The 24,720-nt window shown below is 41.8% G+C and overlaps 1 protein-coding gene across 49 annotated transcripts in view; it reads left to right on the top strand.

Moving 5' to 3' along the window:
- The first annotated feature begins 8,752 nt into the window (after positions 1–8,752).
- LOC111944275 (rap1 GTPase-activating protein 1) overlaps positions 8,753–24,720 on the top strand; it is a 60,303-nt gene continuing 44,335 nt past the window's right edge. For 23 of the 49 annotated variants that reach the window (XR_015284935.1, XR_015284934.1, XR_015284933.1 and 20 more), the window contains exons 1-6: positions 11,771–12,248; positions 17,126–17,219; positions 17,670–17,705; positions 22,858–22,905; positions 24,013–24,051; positions 24,168–24,359. Coding sequence is in view for 44 of the 49 variants with exons in the window: in XM_086882581.1 (XP_086738707.1) it covers positions 12,205–12,248; positions 17,126–17,219; positions 17,670–17,705; positions 22,858–22,905; positions 24,013–24,051; positions 24,168–24,359 (453 nt within the window). In the remaining 5 variants the exon portion in view is untranslated. Of the gene's footprint in view, positions 9,092–10,603; positions 10,666–11,770; positions 12,249–17,125; positions 17,220–17,320; positions 17,706–22,337; positions 22,452–22,857; positions 22,906–24,012; positions 24,052–24,167; positions 24,360–24,720 lie in introns of those variants that run through there. The other 26 variants (XR_015284931.1, XM_086882568.1, XM_086882571.1 and 23 more) reach the window with 12 other exon arrangements.

Raw genomic sequence — 24,720 nt, 5'->3', positions numbered from 1 at the left:
TAAATTCTGAGAAATAAAAGAAAAATTAGTAAAATCTGTCTTAGTAAAGATAGGTTTTGCCTGAAAACTAGATCTGTAACTGGGATCCTTTTTTTCCCTCATTAGATATTCTCCACTCAAAGGCAACACTGTTTCAGCCTAGTTTTACTACTAGTTTTCACTGCACTTTGCCCCAGCCACGTGCCATAAAGGCAGCTCGCCTTGGAAGGAGGAAACTCAATCTGGTTCCTTTTTCTGCCTCAGGAAAAATGGGTGTTATATTTCAGTTACATCCCTGCAAACAGGCATTCACAGGGGTCAGTGAAAGAGCAAATATGTTATTTTATGAACGCATATAGTCACATGAGCTGAAAAGAACGTAGTTTTTTCTTGGCATGGTTCCTCAGCCTGAGCTGTCAGTCTGTTTAGTGATACAGACAGACTTTGGCCAGCTCTGGCATGGATTTGCATTCCTATTGGACCCTGCCAAATTAACAAGAGCACATCATAATGCATTTCTGGTATGTGCCATTCTCATGCCTTGTAGTGTTGCAGTTTGTATGGCATCTGCATTGTCATTCTGGTACATTCTAGAATGTCATTGTGACGATGTTTCGGATGTTTGCTCCTGTGGGGACAAACGACTGTTTCCAAGGTCAGCCATCAGCTGCAGGGACAGTCTGATAAAAGTACCACACCACATCACTGCCAGTCCAGCCTGCTCCTTGTAAATGAGCACTGTGAGAGCAATACACCACCTTTTGCTGTCTCCTGAGGCAGCAGCAGGAGTGATACTGCAACTCCTATTGTTTGTGAAGGGGAACTCTGTGTTATCAGAGCTTCTGCTGCTGAGAGATAGCTTTCTTGTTCACTGTAGGCAACAAAAAACCAGGACACTCAATATGTGGAATTAACTGTATATCTGGTTGAACTGATGGCTTTGAGAATTTATTAATGGTGATGACTGTGCAAGTTTGCTTCTTCCACATTGTTCCTGTTTCATGAGAAAGCGTTGACTGGTTGTAAAGAGTCTTTCTGTGAAAATGAGAAGAATGAGTGCCATTGAAGGGAGAATTTCAGGGTTGAGTGGTCATAGTTTGTGGACATTTGTGTTGAAGTGAAGATGTATTTGATGCAAAAGATGATCCTTGTGATAGTGCCTCTGTTTCTTGAGAAGAGTTAAGTTTACTGGCTATTGGCAACCTCTGTTTCATAGAACTGTTCTGTGAAATCCCCTGCAGATGATGGAAGATGTCAGAGTGATTCATGAGAAGGTGTTAACTATTTGACAAGCTCTTGTTAACACTTGAGGCATGGGAGATCATAGTCTACGCTGAAGAGATTTCTTTGACTATATTGGAAGCACTCATGAGGTCTATATTATTGTCCACTGCCTCCTCTGCTCCTCCCTGCTTCCTCCAAATATTGCCTTGCTTGATTAAAAAAAGGACAAAATAGTCTTTTATCAGAATCACCATTATATGACCCTTTATTTCTCACACCTGAGTGTGTGGCAGTATACGACACCCAGAGCTCTCTCAAGTTTCCAGTCTACACCTGTGTAAGATCCACTGATATTGACAAAATTCCTGGGTCCCATTAATATTGATGAAGTTTCCAAATCTCTGATATATGGTGGTGCTCCTTTAGCCAGATTCTCCTGCCCATGAAGCTACTCAGCAGCAACTTTGACCATCACCAAGACTTCCTAAATTTGTACTTCAGGTACAGTTATGGCATGAATATTTGGCCATCTGAAGAAAAGATAAAGGGCCTCCATGATGGAGCTGACTCCTCTGCTTCCTTAGCAATATTATGTTCACCTGAGGTTTTTAAATGATATTTGCAGAGTAGGGTTCAGGGCAGAATGCGGATTGTATGGAGATGAATTTATTTTCAACTTCCTATGAGCACCGTAAAGGCCAGATGATTTTTACATATGTAAAATCCCAATTGTTTGCTTGTATTGAAGACAATAGCTTTCTGCATGTCTTGCTTCTGCTTGCTGCTTTCCTCTTGCAATCCTACCCTGAAGTGTCATTCCATGGCAGCCCAGCTATGGTGAGCTTTGCCTGTCTTGCAGTTTCTAAAATTCTGAACCTCAAGTACACTAAACTGGCAATACAGTATCTACCATGTCAGTACACTTCATTATGGAGTTGGAGAAGGCAGAGATATGTTCATTTCCATGCAAAGGCTTGTTTCAGATATTATTTTTATGCTCCTATTTCACATTTTATTAATTTGGAGGCTGAATATTTTTTCTTACAAGTTGTTGAAACTGATAGGTCAAATAAGCAATGTGGAATTTGGCTGTAAACACACTTCTAAACAAAAAAATAGACTAAATCAAGGCTTCTTGTGAATTGTGGCTCTTTAAATTGAAGTTTTGGATAGAAATTGCCACAGTAAGAGGTTTTTGTGGTAGGTCAGTAAGAGATAATAAAAGTGGTACAGCTTGAAGAACATACACAAAATGGTGAAAAAACCAAAACTGACATTCTCCAGCTTAATACTGGATGTATGCTCTTGAATTAGTCAAAGGGAAAAGAAATGACTGTTTTGGGGTCATAGATGAGATACTGGTGTTATAAATAACAAGGCTGTGGTTAGGTGATTCTCCACATTTGATATGCTTTGCAAAACTCTTCAGGATGAGAGAGTTGTTGCTGATCCTAAACTCTTTGCTTTAACTGTTGACCCTTCCGAGTTATCTCCATAGCATTCACACCAAGCCAGCTGGGCTGGTTATTTGAGCACTAACAAAGTGTAAATATTTACTACCTAACAAATCTAACTTCTCTCGTTTTGCTAGAGTCCCATGATTGATTATAGCTCTGCCTTTCATTCCACAAATATATTTACAGCAGTTATATAAATACATTTATCAATTCTTAATATTCCTTGAGAAGGAAGTAAACATCTTGCCCTCCTTTCATTACATTTTAGTTTGTGCATCTCTACTTGCTGTTAAAAGATTGCTAGATTTTCCCTGTTTCCAGTTTTATGTCACCAAAGCATTGCTGGCATTCTTTATTTCAGGTCTACAATTTATTTAAGACCGCTTGCTTCCTGAGAATGCCTGGATGCTTTTTATCCCATGCCATGCTGGTTTTGGCTGCGGTAGAGTTAATTTTCTTCAAAGTAACCATGACACATGATGGAGCCCTGCTGTCCTGGGAATGGCTGAACACCTGCTTGCCCATGGAAAGTGGTGAATGATTCCCTGTTTTGCTTTGCTTGCGTATGCAGACTCTTCTTTACATATTAACTGTCTTTATCTCAACCCATGTGTTTTCTCACTCTAACCCTTTTGATTCTTCCCCCCACCCTACCACAGGGAAGTAAGTGTGCCAATTTCACTGCAATTGAATAGAAGTTTTTATTTTACTGTAGCAGTTCAGCTCCCTGCAGTCTGGGAATTATACTGGATTCTTACTTACCAAGGTGCTCTATGCAAGTTGATTTTCCAGTGGTGCTTGTCCTCTTACTGCTGTCCAGGCCATTGAGGTTAACAAACTGGCCAGAGAATAATTTTTTTATTATTATTTTTTTTCATTTAAGTTTGAAGTGGAAACACTACTTTGTGAGACATATTGTTTGATAGTAGTCAAAAACATTTAGGGGTTACTTCTCTGTAACAAGTAAACTTGAAGCCATAGATTCCATTTTTACTGCATGTCTGATACACAGAATATATGTATTTGATAAATGTATGGGTACCTATAAAACTGTATGTAGTATGTAGTGTGCAAACACATTAGGAGACATATTTAACCATTCACAGAAGCAAAATGTTCCCCACATTCTTCATGAATAGATTTTCTAGATATTTAGGATTAGTGTATGGTTCTTAAGTGGTAGACACCTTCTTATTGAATGTCATGAAGTGATTATTTTAAAGTTTTTATATATGCCAAGTCAAAGCAAGTATCAGCTGTTCTCTGCTGTTGTACATGCTTCCACTACCGAATCCTCCTTATTCTCTATGTGTCCTTTTTGATTAATAAATAAATGATCCATTATTTTGTCTCCTAATGCTCTGCATAAACCACCCTTACTGCTTTCCAGATGGCCTGTTGATGTGGAATAATTGCTAGGTTCTTTCCAATGAAATTCTATTGAGTAATTAATTGTGAACAGTCTGCACGTTGTTTGTTTACTGTCCTGATTCTTTAAGAAACAACGCCTTTCTCTTGCCCTGAGTGAAGAAAGGTGCTGTATCGCAGGTGGGAAGGAAGAGGGAAACAAGGACAATGTTCCTGTAACTAGCACTGACTTCTGATTCGGGTAATCTCAGATCAAATTCCAGTTACAGCCTTCAGCTGTGACTTTAACCAAGTCCTTTCGCTCACTGCATGTCTCCCAGAGAATGTACTCTTTCAGAATGGGGTCCGACTCTTATTTCGTGCCTTGGAAACAGGGCCGAGATTTTCCTGAGCTAGCTCGCATCCTCCTGCAATGAAATTTAAAAAAAAAAATAAAAAAAAATAGAAATGTTTCACTGAAGTACAAATGTTTGACTGATAATTTCACGGTATTTCAGGTGTTTATCATGCCTAAGAAATTGTCAGCACGACCTCCCGCCTGTGTGGATTGGCCGGGGGTGTAAGCCCTGTCGAGCGTCCCTAAGACGCTCCGGGCACAGCAGCCTGTGGGCGGGCTGCCCGCTCCCTGCTCCCGCTCCCGGCTCCTTTCTCCCTTCTCCCGCTCCGCAGTGGATCGTGCCGTCCACACTAATCAGCACCGGCTCCCGTTATTAAAGGGGCCGCCGTACCCTTCTCATTTCCCAGAGGAGGGGGCCCGGGTGTTCCGTCCCCGGGAATTCCGCGGCTCGACATGGCCTGACAGAAGCCGCTCCCGCCACCCTTTGTGCTGCGGGCTGCTTTAACCCCTTCTGCGCCCTTCAGAGTTGCAGGAGATGTTTGTGGGGAATAATCCCTGCTGGTCCAGATTATCTGGACAGAAGGAAATTGCGAGCACCTTTATCCCTAATTCTGCAAAAGAAATTTACTTCTCCGATTCCCTTTCCATTTACACATTCCTCTGTTATCCTCATCTGCACCGCATCCAGTTCTGACCTCTCTTCCTTCTCATCCTATGTCTCTTTCTAGCAGCCATTGCCACAAAACATCTTTGCCTGTACTTCCTGTCTTTTTGTTTGGATTAAGCAGTTATTATTCTCCTTGTCTGAATACCACTTCATTACTGCAAATTGTTAAACTTGTTGATCCAACCTAGGCAAGGCCCATATCTTCACCCTTGTGCTTTTCAGCCTTTCCTCAGTCTTATGACATGCCTCTCTGCTGTCCATCTGTTTTAACATGACCCTGGCAGTCCTTTCACTTCTCTGCCTTAATTTCACTTGTAATTCACGGATGTGAACTGGCTATATTCATATACCAGTGCTTTTAAAGGACCAGGCTTACTGAGAGTGTAGTTTTCCTTTGTTAAAATTATTAGTTAAAGCCACTTATGAAGTTAATGGTGCTGTAAAGCCTTGAACTTCAATCCTTTCTCTTAAGCATGATTATTATATAGGTAATGCAGTACTGTTTACAAAACATGGTCTTTAATTTGAGGGCCTTCCTCTGCTAGAGCTGTCCTCACATCTCGTGTTTTCCATTGTCCTGAGTCATCCTCTCCCTGAGCCCCCGTGATATATGTCCAGGGCAAGACTTGCTGGATGATACAAACTCTGATTATCTAAGTTCCTTCACATACAGCAAGAAATTTTTTTAACCTGCTGAATGATTAGAGAATTTGATTTCTGTGTGGAAACTGTTGGTGAAGAATTTTGACTTGGTTATGATCTGATACACTGCAGAACTTGAAACTCTTACATATTATGCTGAAATGATGACCTTTGAGTTTCTGAACATTTCATGCCATGGATTTTCTAACATGCAGGAATAAAACCATAGAATAAATCAGTATGAAAATGTCTCATTTAAGTCAACTACTGTGCACTAAATGGTCAACTTCAAAGCTAGAAGGGCTTTGTATATACATTTTTTGTAGATCTCCAAGAATGATATTACTCAGTCTCTCTTGGCAATTACCAGTACTGAATCACCCCCATAGGAAGAACAAATTCTTCCTTGAACATAGCTGAAATTTTCCTTGGTGCAACCTGAATGTTTGTGCAATCTGAATGTCCTTTTGCTGTGCCTATAGTGATGAACCTAGATGTCACTTCTGTGGAGGAGCTGCTTCATCTTTTCTGAATCATGGCCATTCCAGTCATCTCTGAAATTAGCAAGCAATCCCATAATTTCCTTCCTAATGAATTTTCTCTGTTGACAAATATCCAAAGTTACACTGTCAAAATCCCCCCAGTTCATACAGTACTGACAGACAGATAAATTGATAAATATTTCTCATATAATTAAGTTTTGCTAGCAGGCAACTTTGCTCAAAGCTTGAAAGTAAACTGAATTGTTATCTAAGGGATCTGCTGAGAGATGCTGCACTGTCATTGGCCAGTTTAAAACTCAGTTGCTTGCAAAGGAGTCCTGCCATATCCCTTTTCCATCACTGGCCACTTGTTCCAGCCCGCTTCATTGTACCAGCACTGGCATTAAGGATGTCACCTGGACCCACTGGCTGATCTGAGTGGGACTCTCCTGTGTCAGCATGGCATGGAGACATCTGAAGCTGTTTATACAACAGTGCTGATGGACTCTGAGCTCTGTTTCCTTTTTCTGGCCCTGGGTGATAGTGAGGGTTAGTATCTCTGTGCCAGTTTATCCTTATGTGGAGCAGTGGTTGTAACAGGAACCAATATCAGTAATGCACTGTGAGATATGCAAATAAAGGTGGCAAGGAAATGGGAAGTATTTGTATTTATACGTAAATAATTTCTTCCACAGTCTTTACAGACATACGGGAAGACCCAGTCAGTTTGTAATCTAAGGGTGATTTAAAGACTTGTATAAATGGCAGGATGTTATAACTGTATTGATCAGGTTATGAATAATATTAATTTTTAGTATATAATACTTACTTGTATACAGTATATAAATTGTATATATAGTATATATGAATAATACTAAATTGTAAGATACCAAAATAGTCATACAACTAGACAACTTAGTATGAGTCTAATATTCAGAAAAGAAAAAAAAAAAGTATAAATCTATGCTCCTATATCTGTTGGTAGATATCAGACACTGATATTTGCTGCTTACTGAGAAACCAAAAATAACTGCTTCTATAATATTTACATTGCTGATTTTCTTCCTTTTACTGAGTTTTACCATGTCTTGTTCTTAGTCTACTTTTCTAGAAATAAAACTTACTTTAGACACTCTGTCTGTGCTTGTATACCATCATCCCTTTGTAACTTCTGGAATAGTTACAAAAACTAGGATATCAAGGTCTCAAAAATAATTTGTTGATTTGGTAATTTTCTTAAAAAATATGTTCTGATAACTTGATAATTATCCCTTTGATAATTATCTCAAACAGATTTTTCTTTCTGTTATCTCAGAGAAAAGGTTCCTGTAAATTTAATTAAAATGGTCAGCCGGGAAAAAAGATCCAAAGGAGGGAAAGGTTTCAAAGTGAACCTCATCAAAGATCCAACACAAGAGAAGGGTCTTGTAAGTGCTCCAGCAGACTCAATTATCTTGGACCTGGAACAACTGCACAAAACAAATCTTTGGGAAATTCCATCTATAAAACTTGGTGGATCCAATGCTCACACGAAAACAAAAAGGTGATGACTTTTTCTTTATTTAAAAATACAACATTTCCAGCCTGCAGAATTGTGGAGAAATGCTTGACAAAACTTGATCTGTAAAGTTTTGAAAACAAGAAGATAATTAAAAACAATCACAGTGCCCTCTTAAAAAAGAGTTGCTGGTTTTCAGGAGTTTTACTCATAATTGTAGTTGCAACACTAAGGTTTTCTATTAGGCATTTTATTTTTAATGTAATTTCAGGAAACTCTTCACTACTTCTGGTAAAATTCCTGCAGATACTTTTTTCAAAAGATGGGAAAAGTTAACTAGGGCAGAAAAGCCATGATGACCTACTGTTTGAGCACTTTTGTACGGTGGGGTTTTTTTATTTGTCTCTGTGGTGACTCTGCCACAGCTATGGTCATGGGAAGAATTAACAGAACAAATTACTGTGATAACACAGCAGGAGGGTCCCCAGAAAACTGATGGGACTGGAATGATTCAGGGTGAGTTACTCCAGTGCAAAATGGAGCAGTTAATTTGTCCTGGGATTTCAAACTAATTTTTCTGTGAGGCAGATCTAGAACACCCACCCACTTGTGGGTAGTAGCCCTCTACAAAGACAAAGTGTTTTGAACGCCTTGATCTAGGTCTGCCAGAACTCATTTTACCTTTGCCTATGACTGGTACCACGTAAAAATCTTTTAATTATCTACAAAAATTGCAGCTGAAGAATCATTTCAACCCACAGGTCAGTCTCATGCTTCATGATTACCAAAAATCATTTACAGAAAGTACCACGTCATCCTGTCCCCTTAAATTATTCTCTCCCAGTGCCTTTGCTATGGGGCTAAATCAGTACTACGTAATCATGTTTCAGATTTTTCCAGTCCTATACTTTCCCTTCCTACTCTGATCTGTGCACATGAATTCGCATGACCCACTTCACTGTCACCAAATAACTGTCATTATACTTGAGAGAACTAGAAAAATGTGCTTTTCTGTGGAAAAAAACAAAAACAAAAAACAAAAAAACAACCAAACAACCCTGTTTCATTTTTAAAGGTCATCCCTGCAGTTCTGGGATTAGAAGCACAGGGAGCAGGATGTGGATGTACAGAGCTGCCTGTCTTCCACCTCTGGAGCTGCCAGTCTCTCCCCTTCTGCCAGGGCAAATCTCTGCTTAAGAGCACAGCTGCTCCACGGGCTGGCTGTTCAATCGGCAATGATCTCTAGTTTCAAGTGTGACAGCACCGACCTGCTCCATCTCCATTCAGCTGCAGGTGGGGGCAGCGGAAGAGAAAGGGAGGGAGGGAGAGGGAGGACACTGCAACCTACGTGAATAATTGATAGTGCAAGGAAAGGAGAGCAGCTGGGTTCCCTGTCTCCATCTGCTCACCAGCTGGGGATGAGAGATCCTTGCTCAGGTAGGGGATGAACAGCTTAGCTGCTTTTATTCTCGTCTTGCTTGCAATGCCAATTAAAAATACTTTGCATCTAGAAGGAATGGGAGCAAAGATAGGTGGGGGAGGGTTGATCCGGATCTTCTCTGCTGCTTGCATGGCGTTGTGTAATGGATAGAGTTTGGGGCAGTTTTAGCCTCATCAGGGAAAGTGTGTGTGCTTTTTAAAAGACATTGTGCTATTCTGCATTATGTAGAGAAGCAGTTGCAGAGAGAGAAAGGGAGAGTGGAGGTGGGGAGAGCAGATGTCTATGTAGGAAATGAAACAAACTAAAGGGATGGAGGGGCATGAGAGAGGGTCTGCCCACTCTCAAAGGAATCCCACCCTGATTATGTCAGTCCTGGACAGAAAATGAGGAATCCAAGTGCGCTGCGGGAGGTGCTGTCTGTGCACACCCGGTGCTATATTTAGAAGCTGTGTGCATAGATCTGTGGAAACAGCTGATGTGAAAACATGTACGTTTCTGCCTGTGGATGCAGCTATGAGTTTGTGTAATATTGTGGTAAAACTTAAAAAAATACAGGTTTTGCCCTGAAGAGTTTACCCTTGAAGGATATACTGCTGTGTTTATGTGGTACTGCGCAGCTTCCGTGGAGCTGCTGATGTTCCTACAATGACTCAATTAACAGAATTGCAGGGACCAGTTTCTGTGTTACAGCTAATACAGATTGTTCTTATGTGAGCAAGATAAAATGCTAACGAATTTAAACACATTGAAAAAATCTGCTAACAAAAACTGGGAAAATATATAGCAAAAGGTATAGACACCAACTACTACATATATTAACGTGCCTACAATGATGCCTGAAAGAACAAAAACTTGTATGCCAGTCCCTGAACCACGCAATAACTATAAAATGCATAATGACCCATGCAAGTAAGGACACATATAGGGATTAAAATCTGAGACTGTAAGTACACTCAATTAGTCATATAAGAACGCAAGTATCATTAGGAGATGAATCTACTTACTGCAACTGAAGGATTATAATAGGTAATATTTTTCATCAGCAGGGTAAATAGTAACAATTGTTAGCTTGATTGTAAGTTGAGGAGCAGAAAGTGGTCCTGTGATTTGCTTACATGTGATTTATTCATATTGCTATTGCTAAAGGGGGCTAATTAGAACAGTAATTAGGGTATTTAATAATTGTTTGCTGTTTTGCTTATGCATGTTGAGGGCTTTGTACACAACTGGAGTGGCACAGAAGTTTAGGTAAAGCTGTGAGGCAGTTAAATGAAAGCTGAGCTCAGTGTGATTTTGTATGTGAATAAAGTTGGTTCTTGTCTGTAGTGGCAAGCTGCCGAAGAACAAGAATGGCAGAAAGACCTGAGCCTCTCTGTAAGCTTTGCTTTCACCATGGCCAGGCTTGATAGCGCTGCTGATAATGACCCTGAGATGGGGGAGGGCAGTAGTTACTGCTGGCAGCTCTCTCTAACAGCAAAAAATAATGTCTCTTCCTCCTTCCTAGATGCAGCAGAAATGGCAAGCTTGGCTCTTTGCCTTGGTCCAGTCACATCTCTGCTCAGAGATTCAGGTGAATGAGTAAGACCTGCTTGTGAAGAGAGCAGCTGTTCTATTCAGTGCCCTGGGCCCATTTGGGATGCATTTGAGTTGGAGTGAGGATGTATGAATTGGCCCATGCTCCAGCATCAGATCTTCTGGGGAATTACAAGAGGTAGACAAGAGGAAATTGAGTCACCTGGTCATGTCACTAAAAACAGCAAGTGGACCCTTTCTTTGTCCATTCAAAGGTGTCACCTATCTTGATTCCTTACTTCTTACAGCCTTTTTGCCCGCCCACAGACCCTTGAAGTCCCCATAATCATTTCTATCCAGGTCTTTCAAGAGTAGAATTTATAGGAAGCATTAGGATGAAAATGCTGCGTTCATCCCCAAAATTTTGATATAATTCCTTGCTCTCTGCATTTTTCTTTTTTCTCTATCTGCTAGCTCATATTTTCTGTTTGGTCTGTTTGCATACTCTTTGCACTCTTGCTTTACATCTTTTCCTAGCTTTCTGGCAAATTCTGTCTCTTGTTCTTTGTTTCCTTATGTCCCCTTCATTAGTTAGAACAAACCCAGTGTGAGGCTGACATTTGACATAAGGTTGTAGCTGCTGCTTTTATAGGTCTTGATGTAAAGAGAAAACATGACATCATCCTGTGGAATGAAACTGAGAAGCATAGGAAAAAATATGTGTCCAGAAGAACTCTGTGTTCTCATTTAAACACAGGTATATGCATATTCCTGCTATAGCAGACCATGTTCTCATGCTCAGTTTTTTATCAGGAATGACAATCTGTTGATGAGTGAATGGAAATACATGTGGTTAAGGCACTTGTGATCCCTGTAAATTTGAGCTTCCCTAGTTTACAGAGTGCATCAATGAGCTATTTCATAAGGGGTGCAGAGCCAAATCTCTGTGGTACTTGATGTATGTCAGGTCCAAATGACAAGGATTTGGATTTAGTGGATTTTCTATCTTCCTAGCCTTCCCTTTAAAAGAACGGGGACTTGTGGAGATCCGCTTTGATGCTCACTTTCCTCACTGGATACTGAGAGCCCGGAGATGTGATCTTGTTCTAGAGCAGAGTTGAATAAGTGAAACCCCTCTGCTGTCCCTGTCTAACCCTGTGCTTGTGTTACCCTCACGGATGACCTGGAGAGCAGCGTCCCCGGCTCGGCTGTCCCAGCAGCTGCTCCTGCACGCTGTGCTCCATCCATGGGCTCCCACAACGAGGGGCTCCAGGGGGAACCGCTCTGACACGGCGGAGGAGGGGCAGAAGTCATCACCCCATCCCCCCTTGTCTCCTCGTCCTCTATCCCTCCTCCTCCTCCTCCTCCCCTCTGTCCTCTCCGGGGCCGCTGCCCGCCGGGCCCGGACCCGGCCGTGCGGGTCCCTTCCCGGTCTATCCGGTGAATCCCGGCCCGAGAGGAAGAGGAGGGGTGGGGGCGGGAGCCGCGGCTTCGCAGGGGGCCGGGAGGGAGCCTGAGCCCTTCTTCATGGCGAGGCCGGGGGAGAGCAGGCTCCCGAGGAGGGAACCCGGGAGCTGACTCAGCGGAGCAGTCCAGCATGTTTTCCCGGGAGCACGGCTTCCCTGCCGGAGCCAGCGGAGGGTAGGTACCGGCACCGCCACCGGGACCGGTGCCGGCGGCCGCGGGGCCTGGGGCCCTGCCTTTCCCGGGCAGCCCGGGGACGGGGCAGGGCAGCGGCTGCCGGCGTCGGGATGGCAGTGCTGGAGCAGCAGGAAGAGCCCTGGCGGCTTGGCTGGAAGGGCGGAGAGCCGGGGAGGGGGAAGGCGATGGCCGTGCCCAGCCCGGCAGGTCCGGGTCTGGCTGAGGGCCCGGCCCCGCTCCGGCCGGCGGAGGCGGGCCCTGGGGCGGCCGCTGGTGCCCTTCCCCTGGAGGGAAAGGGGAGGCTCGGCCGGCTTTCTCCTGCCGTCCTGCGAGTGGGGGTCCTCTCCTATTGGGACTTTACAGGCGGTGGGAGTGCGGGTTGGATGGCAAGATGAATTTCCCCCTGGAGTTCTCCTTTCTCGTGCCCCGCAAGGAGAGCTGGCGGGGTTCTCCGGGCCCTGCCGGTACCCTGCCCACTTCTTTGTGGGGGCACGAAGTCCTGAGCACGGGCTGCCCACGAGTGGGAGCGGCGGCCTCCACGGGAGCTGCACAGCAGCCAGAGGGGAGTGCGGGTGGGAGAGAGGCTCCTTACTGTAAATCAGAGTCTGTGGGCAGAAAGTTTGTGACCAGCTGAAAGCAAGCCGCCTCTCATCTGTAGTGCTTGCTTCCTTTTGCTAGTTCTGCTTCAGTAATTCCTTCTCTTGAGCTCTAGGAATCCATGTGTAAGCACATTTTAAAGCTGTACAGGTGTTCTGAGGGTAGGGCTACTCGTGTCATGTGTTCAGTGTCTCCACCGAATAGCTAACAATTGTATTTGGTAAAGCAGATGCATCTCTCTAAGGCAGAAACAAGGGAGCAGAAGCTGTTGCTCAAGAGATGTGGTTGCCCGGAATTTTCCTTATGAGGATTTCAGACCTGTTCTTGTCTCACATTACCTTCAGTTCTTCTGAATTGCCTGTCCCTTCTAGTGAGAGATTTAAGAAACATATTAATGTCTCCCTGCAAGAAACTCTTATCAGGCTGGGACACCAGTTATTATATTGACTGTTGTTCCATAGATAGCTGCAAATCATGCTGTGGTGTTTCTCCTACTGGAAGGCTTCCAGATTAGCAGAAGTATTTACAACAGCTATACACCTGCTTTCCCTGTAAATTTTCAGGAAAACAGTTATCTGAGGATTTGGGGCACTTGCCTTTTAGAGTGCAACAAACCCCATTTGCTTTGGAATATTTATGAAAGGGTGTATGAAATTCTGTGCAATCTCTGTTTTTCTTGGAGCAAATACTTGCATTGACTTGGTTACTGAACTGGCTCAGCTACAGCAGATAGCAATGATTTTGAAAGCTGGGTAGAAGGATCCCATGACTGAAATAGCAGAGGATGCTGCAAGACAGGAATACAAGTCATGAGCAGAGTTGTACTGCTTTGAGACCTTCAAAGGTTCTTCTTGTTCTATTTCAGAATTGTGAGTGGAATTTATCAGTGGATCAGCAGTACCTACATTCAGTACCTACATTCATTTCAGTGCTTGAAATTAATGCACTGGTTACTGTCACTAGCAAAATCCCAATGTAGCCTTCAGCATTTTCTAGGCCCTACGCTTCCCCTTATTGCCATTTCCTAAGAATAAAGCTTCAGCAAGTATACATTTGCACATAAATATTCCTCTCCCAATCTGCAGAATTGCTTTCCTTTTTCTGAAGAATGATGTTCTTCTTTTCTGTGGTCAAAGAGTTTGAAGATCCAATTTGAAAAGAAGTATGTTCCCTTTTTATAATACAGTCTAGTGCTTTTCACTCCAGAAGTTCAAAGTTCCAGAAGTTGAATATGGACTTTAAAGCAATAATTATAATAACCCCAAATTTTTGTGATATTTTATAGAAGGTAACATAAAATCTAAGGCATTCTCTAGGATTTTCAAAGGCTTTTGGTGTATTCCTAATTTGGGATAATTACAAAAATGTGAACATCTCTAAATGTACAGTAAGACCTATGATTTTGGCATCTACTGGACTAATTTGGCAATAGAACTGTACTAGGATTCAACAGTAAAGAACAGTGTCTACCCAAAGTTTTCCAGTCTCGAGTGTTGAGATGAATTCTTAGTGAGAGGACGGGGGCAGGACTGGCCATGTTGACCTCATGTAGGAGCTGCCAGATTTCCATGATGCAGGTGTGTATTTAACTCCTCTGAATGATTCAGGATTCACCTCAGTGACATGCCAAAGAAAACACTAGCATTCAACAAGGCCCCAGGACATTCAGTTGCATAAAAGGTTCTATTGTTGCACTTCTTTCTGAAAATGAGAATTTGTCAAATTAAGCTCTTGCCTTTCTAGGGCTCACAGAACAGAAACTTCAGACTTTTAAGAGACAGTGAAAATGTTTCGTGCACTGCCTTGGACATAAATTTTGTTCATCCCAAACATTCTTCAAGTAAATGAATAAGATGATAAATAAAGCATGTATGTATTAATTTAAAATACATTTGCCATCAAACTATTTCAATATTTATTTGAGGTTGTCAAGACTAACTCCCTCCCAGACATGTTATGGCATTAATTTCTAGATGCATTATACAGATCTCTCTCATTTGAATTTCAGGAGAAAATTGTGGGATGGAAGCATTGTGTTACTTTGTGTAGATGAGCCTATATGCAAGTTACATGATGCCATTGGGCCACTAAAATGAATTGTGAATTGTCAGAGAACTGGTGAGCGTTACGATTTTTGGAACTTGTGGTAGAGTAGTTTCAAGATCAAATAAATACGCTGTACCTCCATACAAGAGGGAATGTAGTCACTGCTTTCAAAGTGAGGGTCTGCATGACCACTCTCTTAGCTTGGAAGCAGCAGCAGTCATGCATCTCGAAGCTACAGGACAGCAACTCTGGATTGCCTTGTAGAATTATTCTCTGCATTGTATGATGATTGTATGGCCAGTGGCAAGTGGTGTCTCTTGGGCTCTGTCTTGGGACTGGTGATCTTTAATATCTTTATCAATGACGTAGTGGGACTGAGTGCACCCTCAGCAGGTTTGCAGATGACACAGAGCTGAGGGGTGTGGTTGGCACAACAGAAGAGGGGACTATCCAGAGAGACCTGGACAAGCTTGACGAGTGGTGGTCCCATGAGAATCTTGTGAAGTTCAATGTGTCCAAGTGCAGGGTGCTGCACCTGTTTTGGGGCAATCCCAGACATGGGCACAGACTGGGAGATGATCTCATTGAGAGCAGCCCTGTGGAGAGGGACTTGGGGATTCTGGTAGAGAAAAAGCTGGACATGAGCCTGCAGTGTGCATTTACAGCCCAGAAAGCCAAACATACCCTGGGCTGCATCACAAGAAGGGTGGCCAGCAGGTTGAGAGAGGTGATTTTCCCTCTCTGCTTTGCTCTTGGTGAGACCCCATGTGGAATACTGCATCCAGCTCTGGGGTCCCCAGGAGAAGAGAGATGTGAACCAGCTAGAATAGGTCTAGAGGAGGCCAGCCACAAAGATGATCTGAGAGCTGGAGCTCCTCTCCTACAAATACAAGCTGAGAGAGCTGGGGCTGTTCAGCACGGAGAAAAGAATGACCAAGGGAGACCTTATCGAAGCCTCCTAGAAGGGGCTTATTAAAAAGGGAGAGTGACTTTTTACAGGGCAGGTAGTGACAGGATGACAGGGAATGATTTTAAGCTAAAAGAGAAGAGATTTATGTTATACGTTAGGAAGAAATTCTTTACTCAGGCACTGGAACAAGTTGCCCAGATAAACTGTGGATGGCACATCCCTGGAAGTGTTCAAGGCCAGGCTGGATGTGGCCCTGAAAGCTGATGTAGTAGGTGACATCTGGCAGAGGGGTTTGGACTAGATGATCTTTAAGGCTGCTTCCAACCCAAACCCTTCTGTAATTCTATGACCGCCTAACAATCATATTCATGATTGCATTACAAAGTGGATGAGCCCTGTCTCCTGGAAATCTGTGCTTAGTTCCCAGCCCCACCTAAGTGGCCTTCACCATGACTTAAGCCCAGCTGTGACTGCTAGTAAATACTGAGAGGCATGGAATGCTTATAAAGTAATAGTAGGAGAGGTGCAGCTGGCAATGAGACTGTCTGTAGTGCCATGGGCAATGCTAAATATGTCTTCTAAACTACAATGTAGTGTTTGTGTTGCTTTTTATTTTCTCTTCTATGAAATCAAATAAAGTCCTGCTGCTGTTTGGACACACTGCTGCTCCAGCAGGGACCATAGTAATAATAAATTTTCCATAGCAGATGTGCAGACAAAAGCTCACCTAATCTTCATGCTGGCTGTACCAGCAGTGGTAACACAAAACTGTGCCTGCATCTCTGCAGGGTGTTAGCGGTTCTGTTCTAGTGCCATCTCTGTTATGCTTCTGTCCTTGAGATTAATACCTGGGCTGTGGCAGCTGGGGCTGTCCTTTTGGTGCTGATTTCAGTGATGGTTCAGAACTACTTTCATCCTTTTTAATATGGTTCTGTTTTGAGAGCTGATTACAAAGCTTCTTGTGAGACATGTCTTAATTCTGCTCCAAATCCGTGATGGAAGAGGAACTTGGCAAAGAAAAATCATTCAGCACTTCCATGACAGTTGTGAGGAAAATATTGTATGTGAGCAGAGACAGAGCAGTCAGAAGCCAGAAAATTGTTGCTGTTACATCCAGGATGTTTGCAAATGGTAAGTGGTAAGTTCAGCCACCTCAGGGATTCTCACAGGGAATGACAGCTTCCTTATAGGCAAGACATGGCCAGGGGAGAGGAATAGTAAGCAGAAGGCAGAAGAGGCACTGCAGGCAAGCACTGACATCTTGAATTCTCTTAAGTTAACTTTTTCTTTCTTTTTTTTTTTCTTCTGCCTCTGTCTGTTGCAGGAGGTCTGAGGAGGCGGTGCAGGGTTGTAGTGATGTTATAGACTCTCCCACTGAAGGCTTTCCATGTGTCCTCACTCCTGCTGTCCCCAACAAGGTAAAAGCAGTCCATGTTTGGCTCAGGGTTGGTGCATACTTTGAGTTATGTGTGCAGAAGAATTGACTGAAATCAAGCTCATGTGCATGTATGTCTTACAGCTATGGTGGCCTCCTTCTGAATCCTGAACTTGCTAATTTGACCAGTTCTTATGCCATATTATCTCAAGTCAATCTGACCCATTGAAAGAGAGGAATTCCTGATACCTGACTGACCAGGGTTCAGGTCAAACTTCTGCAACACAAGGCAGAAGGCAATTTGGCCACTTGTTTTGTCCATGCTACCAATTAAGGAAGAACAAATTCATTGTGTCTTCAGCAAGCAAGTAGTTTCTTTGCCAAAATATGGTAGGAGCTGTTTGCTCCTTCCATATCTGGGTTTCCACAGAAGATAATGTTAGCTTCTGCAAATGTCAAATTATTTTTCTCTGTTGTCTTTTCCTTTTCACAGACTGTGGACTTGTTTGAAATGATTGAAAAAATGCAGGTAAGGAGAAGTAATCCTGTCAAACTTGGTGATCTCTTAATTTTTTGTAGCAAACAAATAATCAGCTACTATTTGTCCTATTGCTTCACTCACAATATCCTTTAATGCGGGCTTGCAGAATTTTTAGGTCTTCTAGGCTCAATCTCTTACTCCTCAATGGGATTTCAAAAGCATTTTTCTGTGTTCATTTTTCCAGTCAGCATGATGGAAGTAACAGACACAGGTTATAATTCTGCCTGTTCTTTGCAGAAGTGTGATTCTGAGAGAAAATCAAAGTTGCAATAAGTTATCTCTGGCATTTTCTTCATGAAACTGTTCTGCTGTGTAACAGGTATAATGACAGGTGATTAATGGGATGTTAACCTAACTGCATTTAGCAAGGTCAGGTAGTTTAATAAATAACTACTGTAGGTCCTGTCTTGTGTGAGAAAAAAGGACTCTGGCTTAATTCTTACACAGAAATATGTGCATTTAGCTGCATATATTATGTTATAAACTTAAAATAGGGCAGAGTTGGGTTTTTTTCCCTTTTTATCATATCAGATAAAGAAATAGTAATATGTTATATGTGTTAAATATCTAACAATGAAGTTAGATTATGTTTTCAGAGTATGTGTTCTCAGAACATCCTAGCAGGATGACTATTTTCCCTGAGTGGTGCACCTTCTTTAAAGTGCTGTGGTTAACCCTGACCTAACATAACACATAGCACTGCACATAACTCCTGGCTTTTATTATGTGCAGGAATTACACTTACCAAAACCAATTAACTTCTTTTCTGCAATTTGAGTGATCAAATTATGAATATGAAGAAAGTGCCTGACTTCAGTGAGATGACAAAGGCGAGGAGGTGGAAGGTAGCAGCAAAATGCTCAGTTTAGAGTGATGAGGCTGAAGTAGTTTTTGGCAGACTAGAGAGGAGTGTGGGAGGGAGGGGCTGAAGGTGTATCTGCCATGTATTCATGTGCACACAGACACAGACCTTGCAACCACTGTACTGACATCCACAGTACGTTTGGGCTGTGTTCTAAATGCTTTAGAATAGCAAGCTCTGTAAGTGTCTCTAGCTCATTTTCCTCTGTGCAGGAAAGTAAACTTGAGATGCAGTGCTGCTTCAGTTCAAGCACATGCTCAAAGGTTGTGACCATCCTTCCCAGGCCTTTTGAAATACAGATAAGGAAGAGTCACTAGCAGGTGTCCCTCTGTGGAAGACTGGTCCTTAAGATTGCCAGTGTTTACTCATTTCCCAGTTACATGAGAAGTCTGACTGGATTTGCACCTCTTTAGTTAGAGAGATAACAAGGAGCGGATGGGAATTTCCAAGGCATGCAGACTGCCTGATTTTGCATCTATGATGTTTTCTTAGCTGCCCATTATTAAGACTTTATGGTATTTATTTTTTTTTGGTGAAGCTTGTTTTGTCACTTGACTTGCACTAGGAGAATCAGTAACTGCTGTTAAGTATAACAGATTTTTTTGAAAGTTAGGTGTTTTCCAAAAGAAAAAAAGAATTTCTAATACTTTTTATGCTCTTTGTTTAGATTTTTAGTAATTCTTTATTCTCTTTTGTTTGTTCTTGCTTTCCCTTTCCTTACTTTTCCTTCCATTTGACTGTGACTATCCTTTAGATTTGTTGAATCACTCTTGTAAACAAAATCTAGGGTTTTCATTACCAATCAAAGTGTGTGAAAACCAAAGCAGGAGGCTTGAACATTACTCCTGTAAAATAACAGCAAAAAAGTCTCAGGATAGAATTGATTGTTGAGTACTTTAACAATTGGATTGGAATATAATTGTTGGACTGAAAATTAGGATAGCCATTTCACATTCTTTGTGATGAATTAACAGGTAAAGTTGTACTCTCATTTTTCACTGAAGCTAACCTAAGATCTGTGAAAGAAGTTTATCTTTTTTGTTTATTTTTCTTTTTTCTTTTTTATCTTAAAATTTAGTTATCATTTCTTGGAAATAAGTGGGCTATTGGCCACCTTGTTCCGTGCTTACAGATCTCGTGAAGTCACAGTATATACTCTGTTAAGAACGCTTAATAATATGTTGTTCCTAGATTTCTTTGCAGTGCAGGCAATTGATAAACAAGGAAATTTTATTTCATCCAATAAGGTCAGGTGTTTCAGGTCTTTGAATGTTTTCCATTCCCTCTTCACTTGACTTCTTTTGTACACTCCCTCTGTTCTGCACTACTACAGTTTCTGCATATTGTTCAGTCTCATTTTCTCACAACTACTTTTTTTTCCTGTATCCCTTTTTGTATCCAAGTTGTCTATTTTGAACAGTGTCCTCCAGGCACTGCTCTTTCCCCATAAAATATGTGTATTATCATAGCATTGTTATGCCACGTTGGACTCTGACTCTGGGTCTGGACACCTCTTCCTTTGTCATTTGTTCTTTCATCCTGCTCAGGCCGGGTGCTTCCTGTGTACAAGACCTTGGACATATGATAGATATCCCCAGACTGATGCTGTCTGCAGTAAGCTACCCAGGGAAGCTGGCAGTACTGCAAGCTAAACCAGATAAAACCAGAACGATGTCTCAAGGGATGGCTGAGACTGCTGCAGTTTATTCTTCTCTGTTTTGAGGAATGACAGTGATCATCAAGCAGTTGTTCTGCCCATGTTTTGACACTTCAACAACTTATGCTGGAAGTTTTCTGTGGTCCTGGTTTCCCTTTGAAATAAAACTTTGGACTGTACAGCCCAGGGCTGCATTCTTCTTATCTTAAGCTTCACTCTAGAGGAGAGGTCGGTAGATTTAAACCTATGTCTTCTGCTTCCAGGCTACCAGGAGCTTCCTTAACTGTGCAGAGTCATGGAATGTGCTGGTACATTCCTTCACTCTCTGTAGAGGCTCTGATACAGAGATCTTTACAGCAGCCCAGAAAGTTTTCCCTCAGGCCTTGCTGAGATACTGGTCCAGGACCTCCTTTGAAACTGGAAAATTCTTGCATTATCAGATCTGCTGAAAATGCCAAGGAAGGAGAGAGAAATATTACAAGATTGCAGTTTCCCAATCTCCATTTCTGCCCCAGTACTTCCCACAGTTTGTTGTGGAAGGCTGTGGCTGCTGTATACCTCTGTGTCCGTCCTGCCTCATTCCTGTTTTGACAGTGCACAGGACTTTCTGTTTCTTTTCCAAATCCATTTCAGAACCTGTTCTTTCTTGTGAACCTCAGCTCAATGGGCTGACAATTGAAACACAGCAGCAAAACACATTTTAGCACTTACATTCCATGAACTCAACTTTTTCACCTTTACAACTTCCCTAAATGCAAAATGGCTATTAACTACCTCTGCAAAAGATAAAGATCACTTGTCAACCTGTGTTCTATCTTAATTTCACAATTCGCCACTTCCTGGTAATTGGTTGTTCATTTTGTCAATGCTGTGTATTGACAGCACAATTCAGATCATATATTCTAAAGTTTTCCTATGAAGAATATTTCCAGGCTGGTAGTTGTTTAGTATCCATTGGTTGAAAATACAAAAGGAAAACAGTTGCTTTGGGGAGAGTTTGTAACTGTCTCGAAGCTCAGCTTTTGTAATTTGATCTTGTGTCACCCTGTAGATAACATGTGAAGCTTCTTTCTCCTAGCAGAGCTAAGGAAAATAGTTTTTTTTGTTATCTGCTCATTGTTCCTTTCTTGCTTTACTGTGTTTCTATATTTAACCAATTAAATTTTGTTGTTACTGCTACTTTTTGTGATTGAACTCAACCTCAGACTTCTGAAAAATGACCTCATGCATCTGCTACTAGTCTTCCTTATCCTGAAGTGTGGCCATACTGGTTTACTTCTGATGTTTCTAAGAGATTTTTTTTTAGGTGTTAGGCATTTCTTGTGTACTCAAGGTCTGGCTCCTCATGATTTCATGCAGGTTTAGGATTTTTTATGTCTCCTTCTTAGGTTCTTTGAATAAAATTTCTCATTTTCCTAAGACCTTGTTTTTATGTGAAGTAGATGTGCTGGGTGTTTTCTTTCCTTTTTTTTTTCTTTTGCTGTTCCTGCAAAGAGCATCCTGATTACTTTGAATCTGCAGCTGTTAAGGTTGATGTTGCTCAGTGTTGCTGGTGCTATGTTAGCAGTTTTTGCACCCTGTACAGCTGGAGCATTGTCCAAAACTTTTGTTCCTGAGCCTCCTAAGTCTCCACTGTAGAGCTCCTCTGAGATTTACCTATTTCTACCAGAACCTAGTTGACCAACCAGTTCCACACATATGTGCACAGACATGGCTGTTTTAAATCCAATCCTGCTTATTTTCGCAACCAAGTCAAGAGCTGCTTATCCTGTCTGGAATCCCTGATTAGCCACACCATTAAGCTGTCACTGATGGTGTATAAAAATGTAGTCTCAGCATCTTGTTTCAGTATGAGAGTTACAAGATTTAGGTGACAATAGTTGAATATTCAAGTACTGTGTGTAAGAGAAATCTACATTTTAAATCCTGGTCCTCACCTTCCTATATGATGATACAAATTCTGCTTCTTACTCTTCTGTCTGTGATGCCCACTTGGACTATGGCCTGTTAACCCTCATATTTTCTTGTCTGGGCCTCTGTTCAGTCTGTGTTGGGGCTCTCCTCACTAAAATTGTCCTATTCTTGTGCACTTCTGCTGCAGAGGTGTGGTGGAAGTGAACTACTTTGCTGTGGTAAGGCAGAGGATGGAACAGCTTTAAGGGGGAGATTCAAGTCTGGATGCCAGCTCCTGATTCAGGAAGAGACTAGGCAGCCAGTAAGCTTTTGCCATTCCAACCCATCTTGTAGTCATTCTTTTTTTTTTTCTTTTTTTTTTTCTTTTTTTTTTTATTGCTTACGCTATGAAGGAAAGGTACTAGAAGAGATTAGAGAATCAAATAAGAAAATCAGTTTGGGAGATTATTTTTAATATCTGCCAGTTGTCTACTTTTTAAGAGGTGTAAGCTTGGGGGTAGCTTTTCAGTTTTAATGCCAAATTAGAGGACTGGCTATTTTCTAGCTTCACTATTCCTTTTTATTCCAATCTTCCAAACTTGCTTAAAATGGGAGATTTTATAGAGGGACAAAATATGCATGTTGAGGGTATGAAGAAGGACACAGAGGGTAAGTGAAACAGACATGCTAAAATACAAGATTCACTGTCTGTGACTTTGTATTTCTAGGGGAGTCGTCTGGATGAACAAAGATGTTCCCTTCCAGCTCCTCTCAAGGTCAGGCCAAGTTGTTGTTGCCTCCTAAATTGCTGAGAATGGCAGATAATTACTGACCTGGCTTGCAGTGTACTTTCCTACTGGAATGGCCAGGGAGTCTGCAAACATCCCAAGAACACTTACATGCTTGCCTTTTTATTTCTCTTTTTTTTTTCCCTAGTTGCTGCACAAGAGGGTGAAACTATGTAGCTGAAATAGAATTAACATTTCCCTTTTTCTAATTTAAGTGGTTCCAATAAGAGTTTATTGTTATTAAAAGTGTTAGTTTTGACTAAGTAATTTCTTAAATTTATTCAATTTAAGAGCTGTAATATTTATGAAACCACATAGCATTTATTTCAGTAGTCTGCTTGATGACTCATAGAGAGGCTACTAGAAAGTTGATGTGTTTTGCCCAATATTTAGGCAATAAGACCAGCTTCCTATCTTTAAATCCTCAAATTGAGGATTAAACTCCATTTTTTCAGTCTCAGCTCAGGCCTACTAACTGTAAAATCAAACTTGACCTTGATTTTCATCTTGGGATGATATATAAAAAAAGCCACACTGAGAACTGACATAGCTTTATTCAGTCAGTGCTCTTTGTGGTGATGGAGGGGGCATCCAACTGGCATAAATTTGCTCAGATACTGCTTCTGTTCTCTGAGTCACACCTCGGCATTGCACAGATGCATACCACAGATCAGCCATGGATATGACACAGCCTCAATCTCATAAGAGCACTTTTTCTGCCATTCCTACTGTCATCCCTGCCAGCAGAAGGACAGCAGCTGTCTAACACTGTGTGGAAGGAAAGGAGAGAGGCTGCCACTGCTAACCACATCACGTTTACCTACAGTTTGGCTACTTCCTCATTTTGCATGCCTATACTCCCTGTGGTTTGGAGGAGGAGGGTGGGTGGAATCTGACTTGTAAGTTTATTGTTCTCAAAGTTCTTTGTTACAATGCTGAGACCTTGGAAATGGAGTCTGACCTTAAGTCCTGAAATTAAACTCTAAGGATGACCTAGGGCAGAATAGAAGCTGAGGGCACAGCTTGCACAGTCATGAGAGCATAATACTTTAAAAGATGTCACATGATTTTGCTAATGGGCTGTTCTGATTTCAGACAGAAGAGGAGTATATTCCTTATCCCAGCATCCATGAGGTGAGTAGTATTGCTCTCTTCTCTCTGTTTGTCCTTGGATTTCATTGGTTTTTCAGCTTATTGGCCTTCCAGCTTACAGATCTGTCAGCTTTAATGCTCTCTGTCCTTCTGAATAGGTATTACAGAAAGGATGGCCATATCCTCTCATTATCCTACCCCAGTTTGGGGGCTACTGGATTGAAGGGACCAGCCACAACCTCTCCAGCTTGAGTCCAACTCTGTCTGATGTACCCTTTTCCTGGAGTGGTAAAGTGAAACTGGAAAGTGACCCTACAGCCAAGCTGTACCGCAAACATTTTCTGGGAAAGGTAAGGGTGACCTTCAGAGCCTCTTTTGCCCACCCAGCCACAAGGCTGAAATGTTTCTCAGACTTTTTCTGATGGACTTAAAAATGTCTGCACTGCTACTGCATTTCAGTTCCTTATGATGCCTTGAAGTGATGTAAATGAGGTAGATACTACGATATGTATGTATGTAGTGTTTTAAATTGGTCGTGTCCCCTTGTGAAATGTGCATCATCCTGTGTATTAGTAGAAAGATTTGCACAGGAAATGCTTTTATTTAGTTAAGAAGGTCTTTTGAGTCTCCTGTACAGATACCAACCTTGGGATAACAAGCAAACAGAAGTGTAATAGTATTGGAAGTGAAAATGGCATTATTTTCAGAGGG

The sequence above is a fragment of the Cyanistes caeruleus genome, chromosome 3 (assembly GCF_971803275.1).
Source record: "Cyanistes caeruleus chromosome 3, bCyaCae1.hap1.1, whole genome shotgun sequence".
Classification (NCBI taxonomy): domain Eukaryota; kingdom Metazoa; phylum Chordata; class Aves; order Passeriformes; family Paridae; genus Cyanistes; species Cyanistes caeruleus.
Note: the sequence above shows the minus strand (reverse complement) of the source record. Positions and strands in the feature narration are given on the sequence as shown.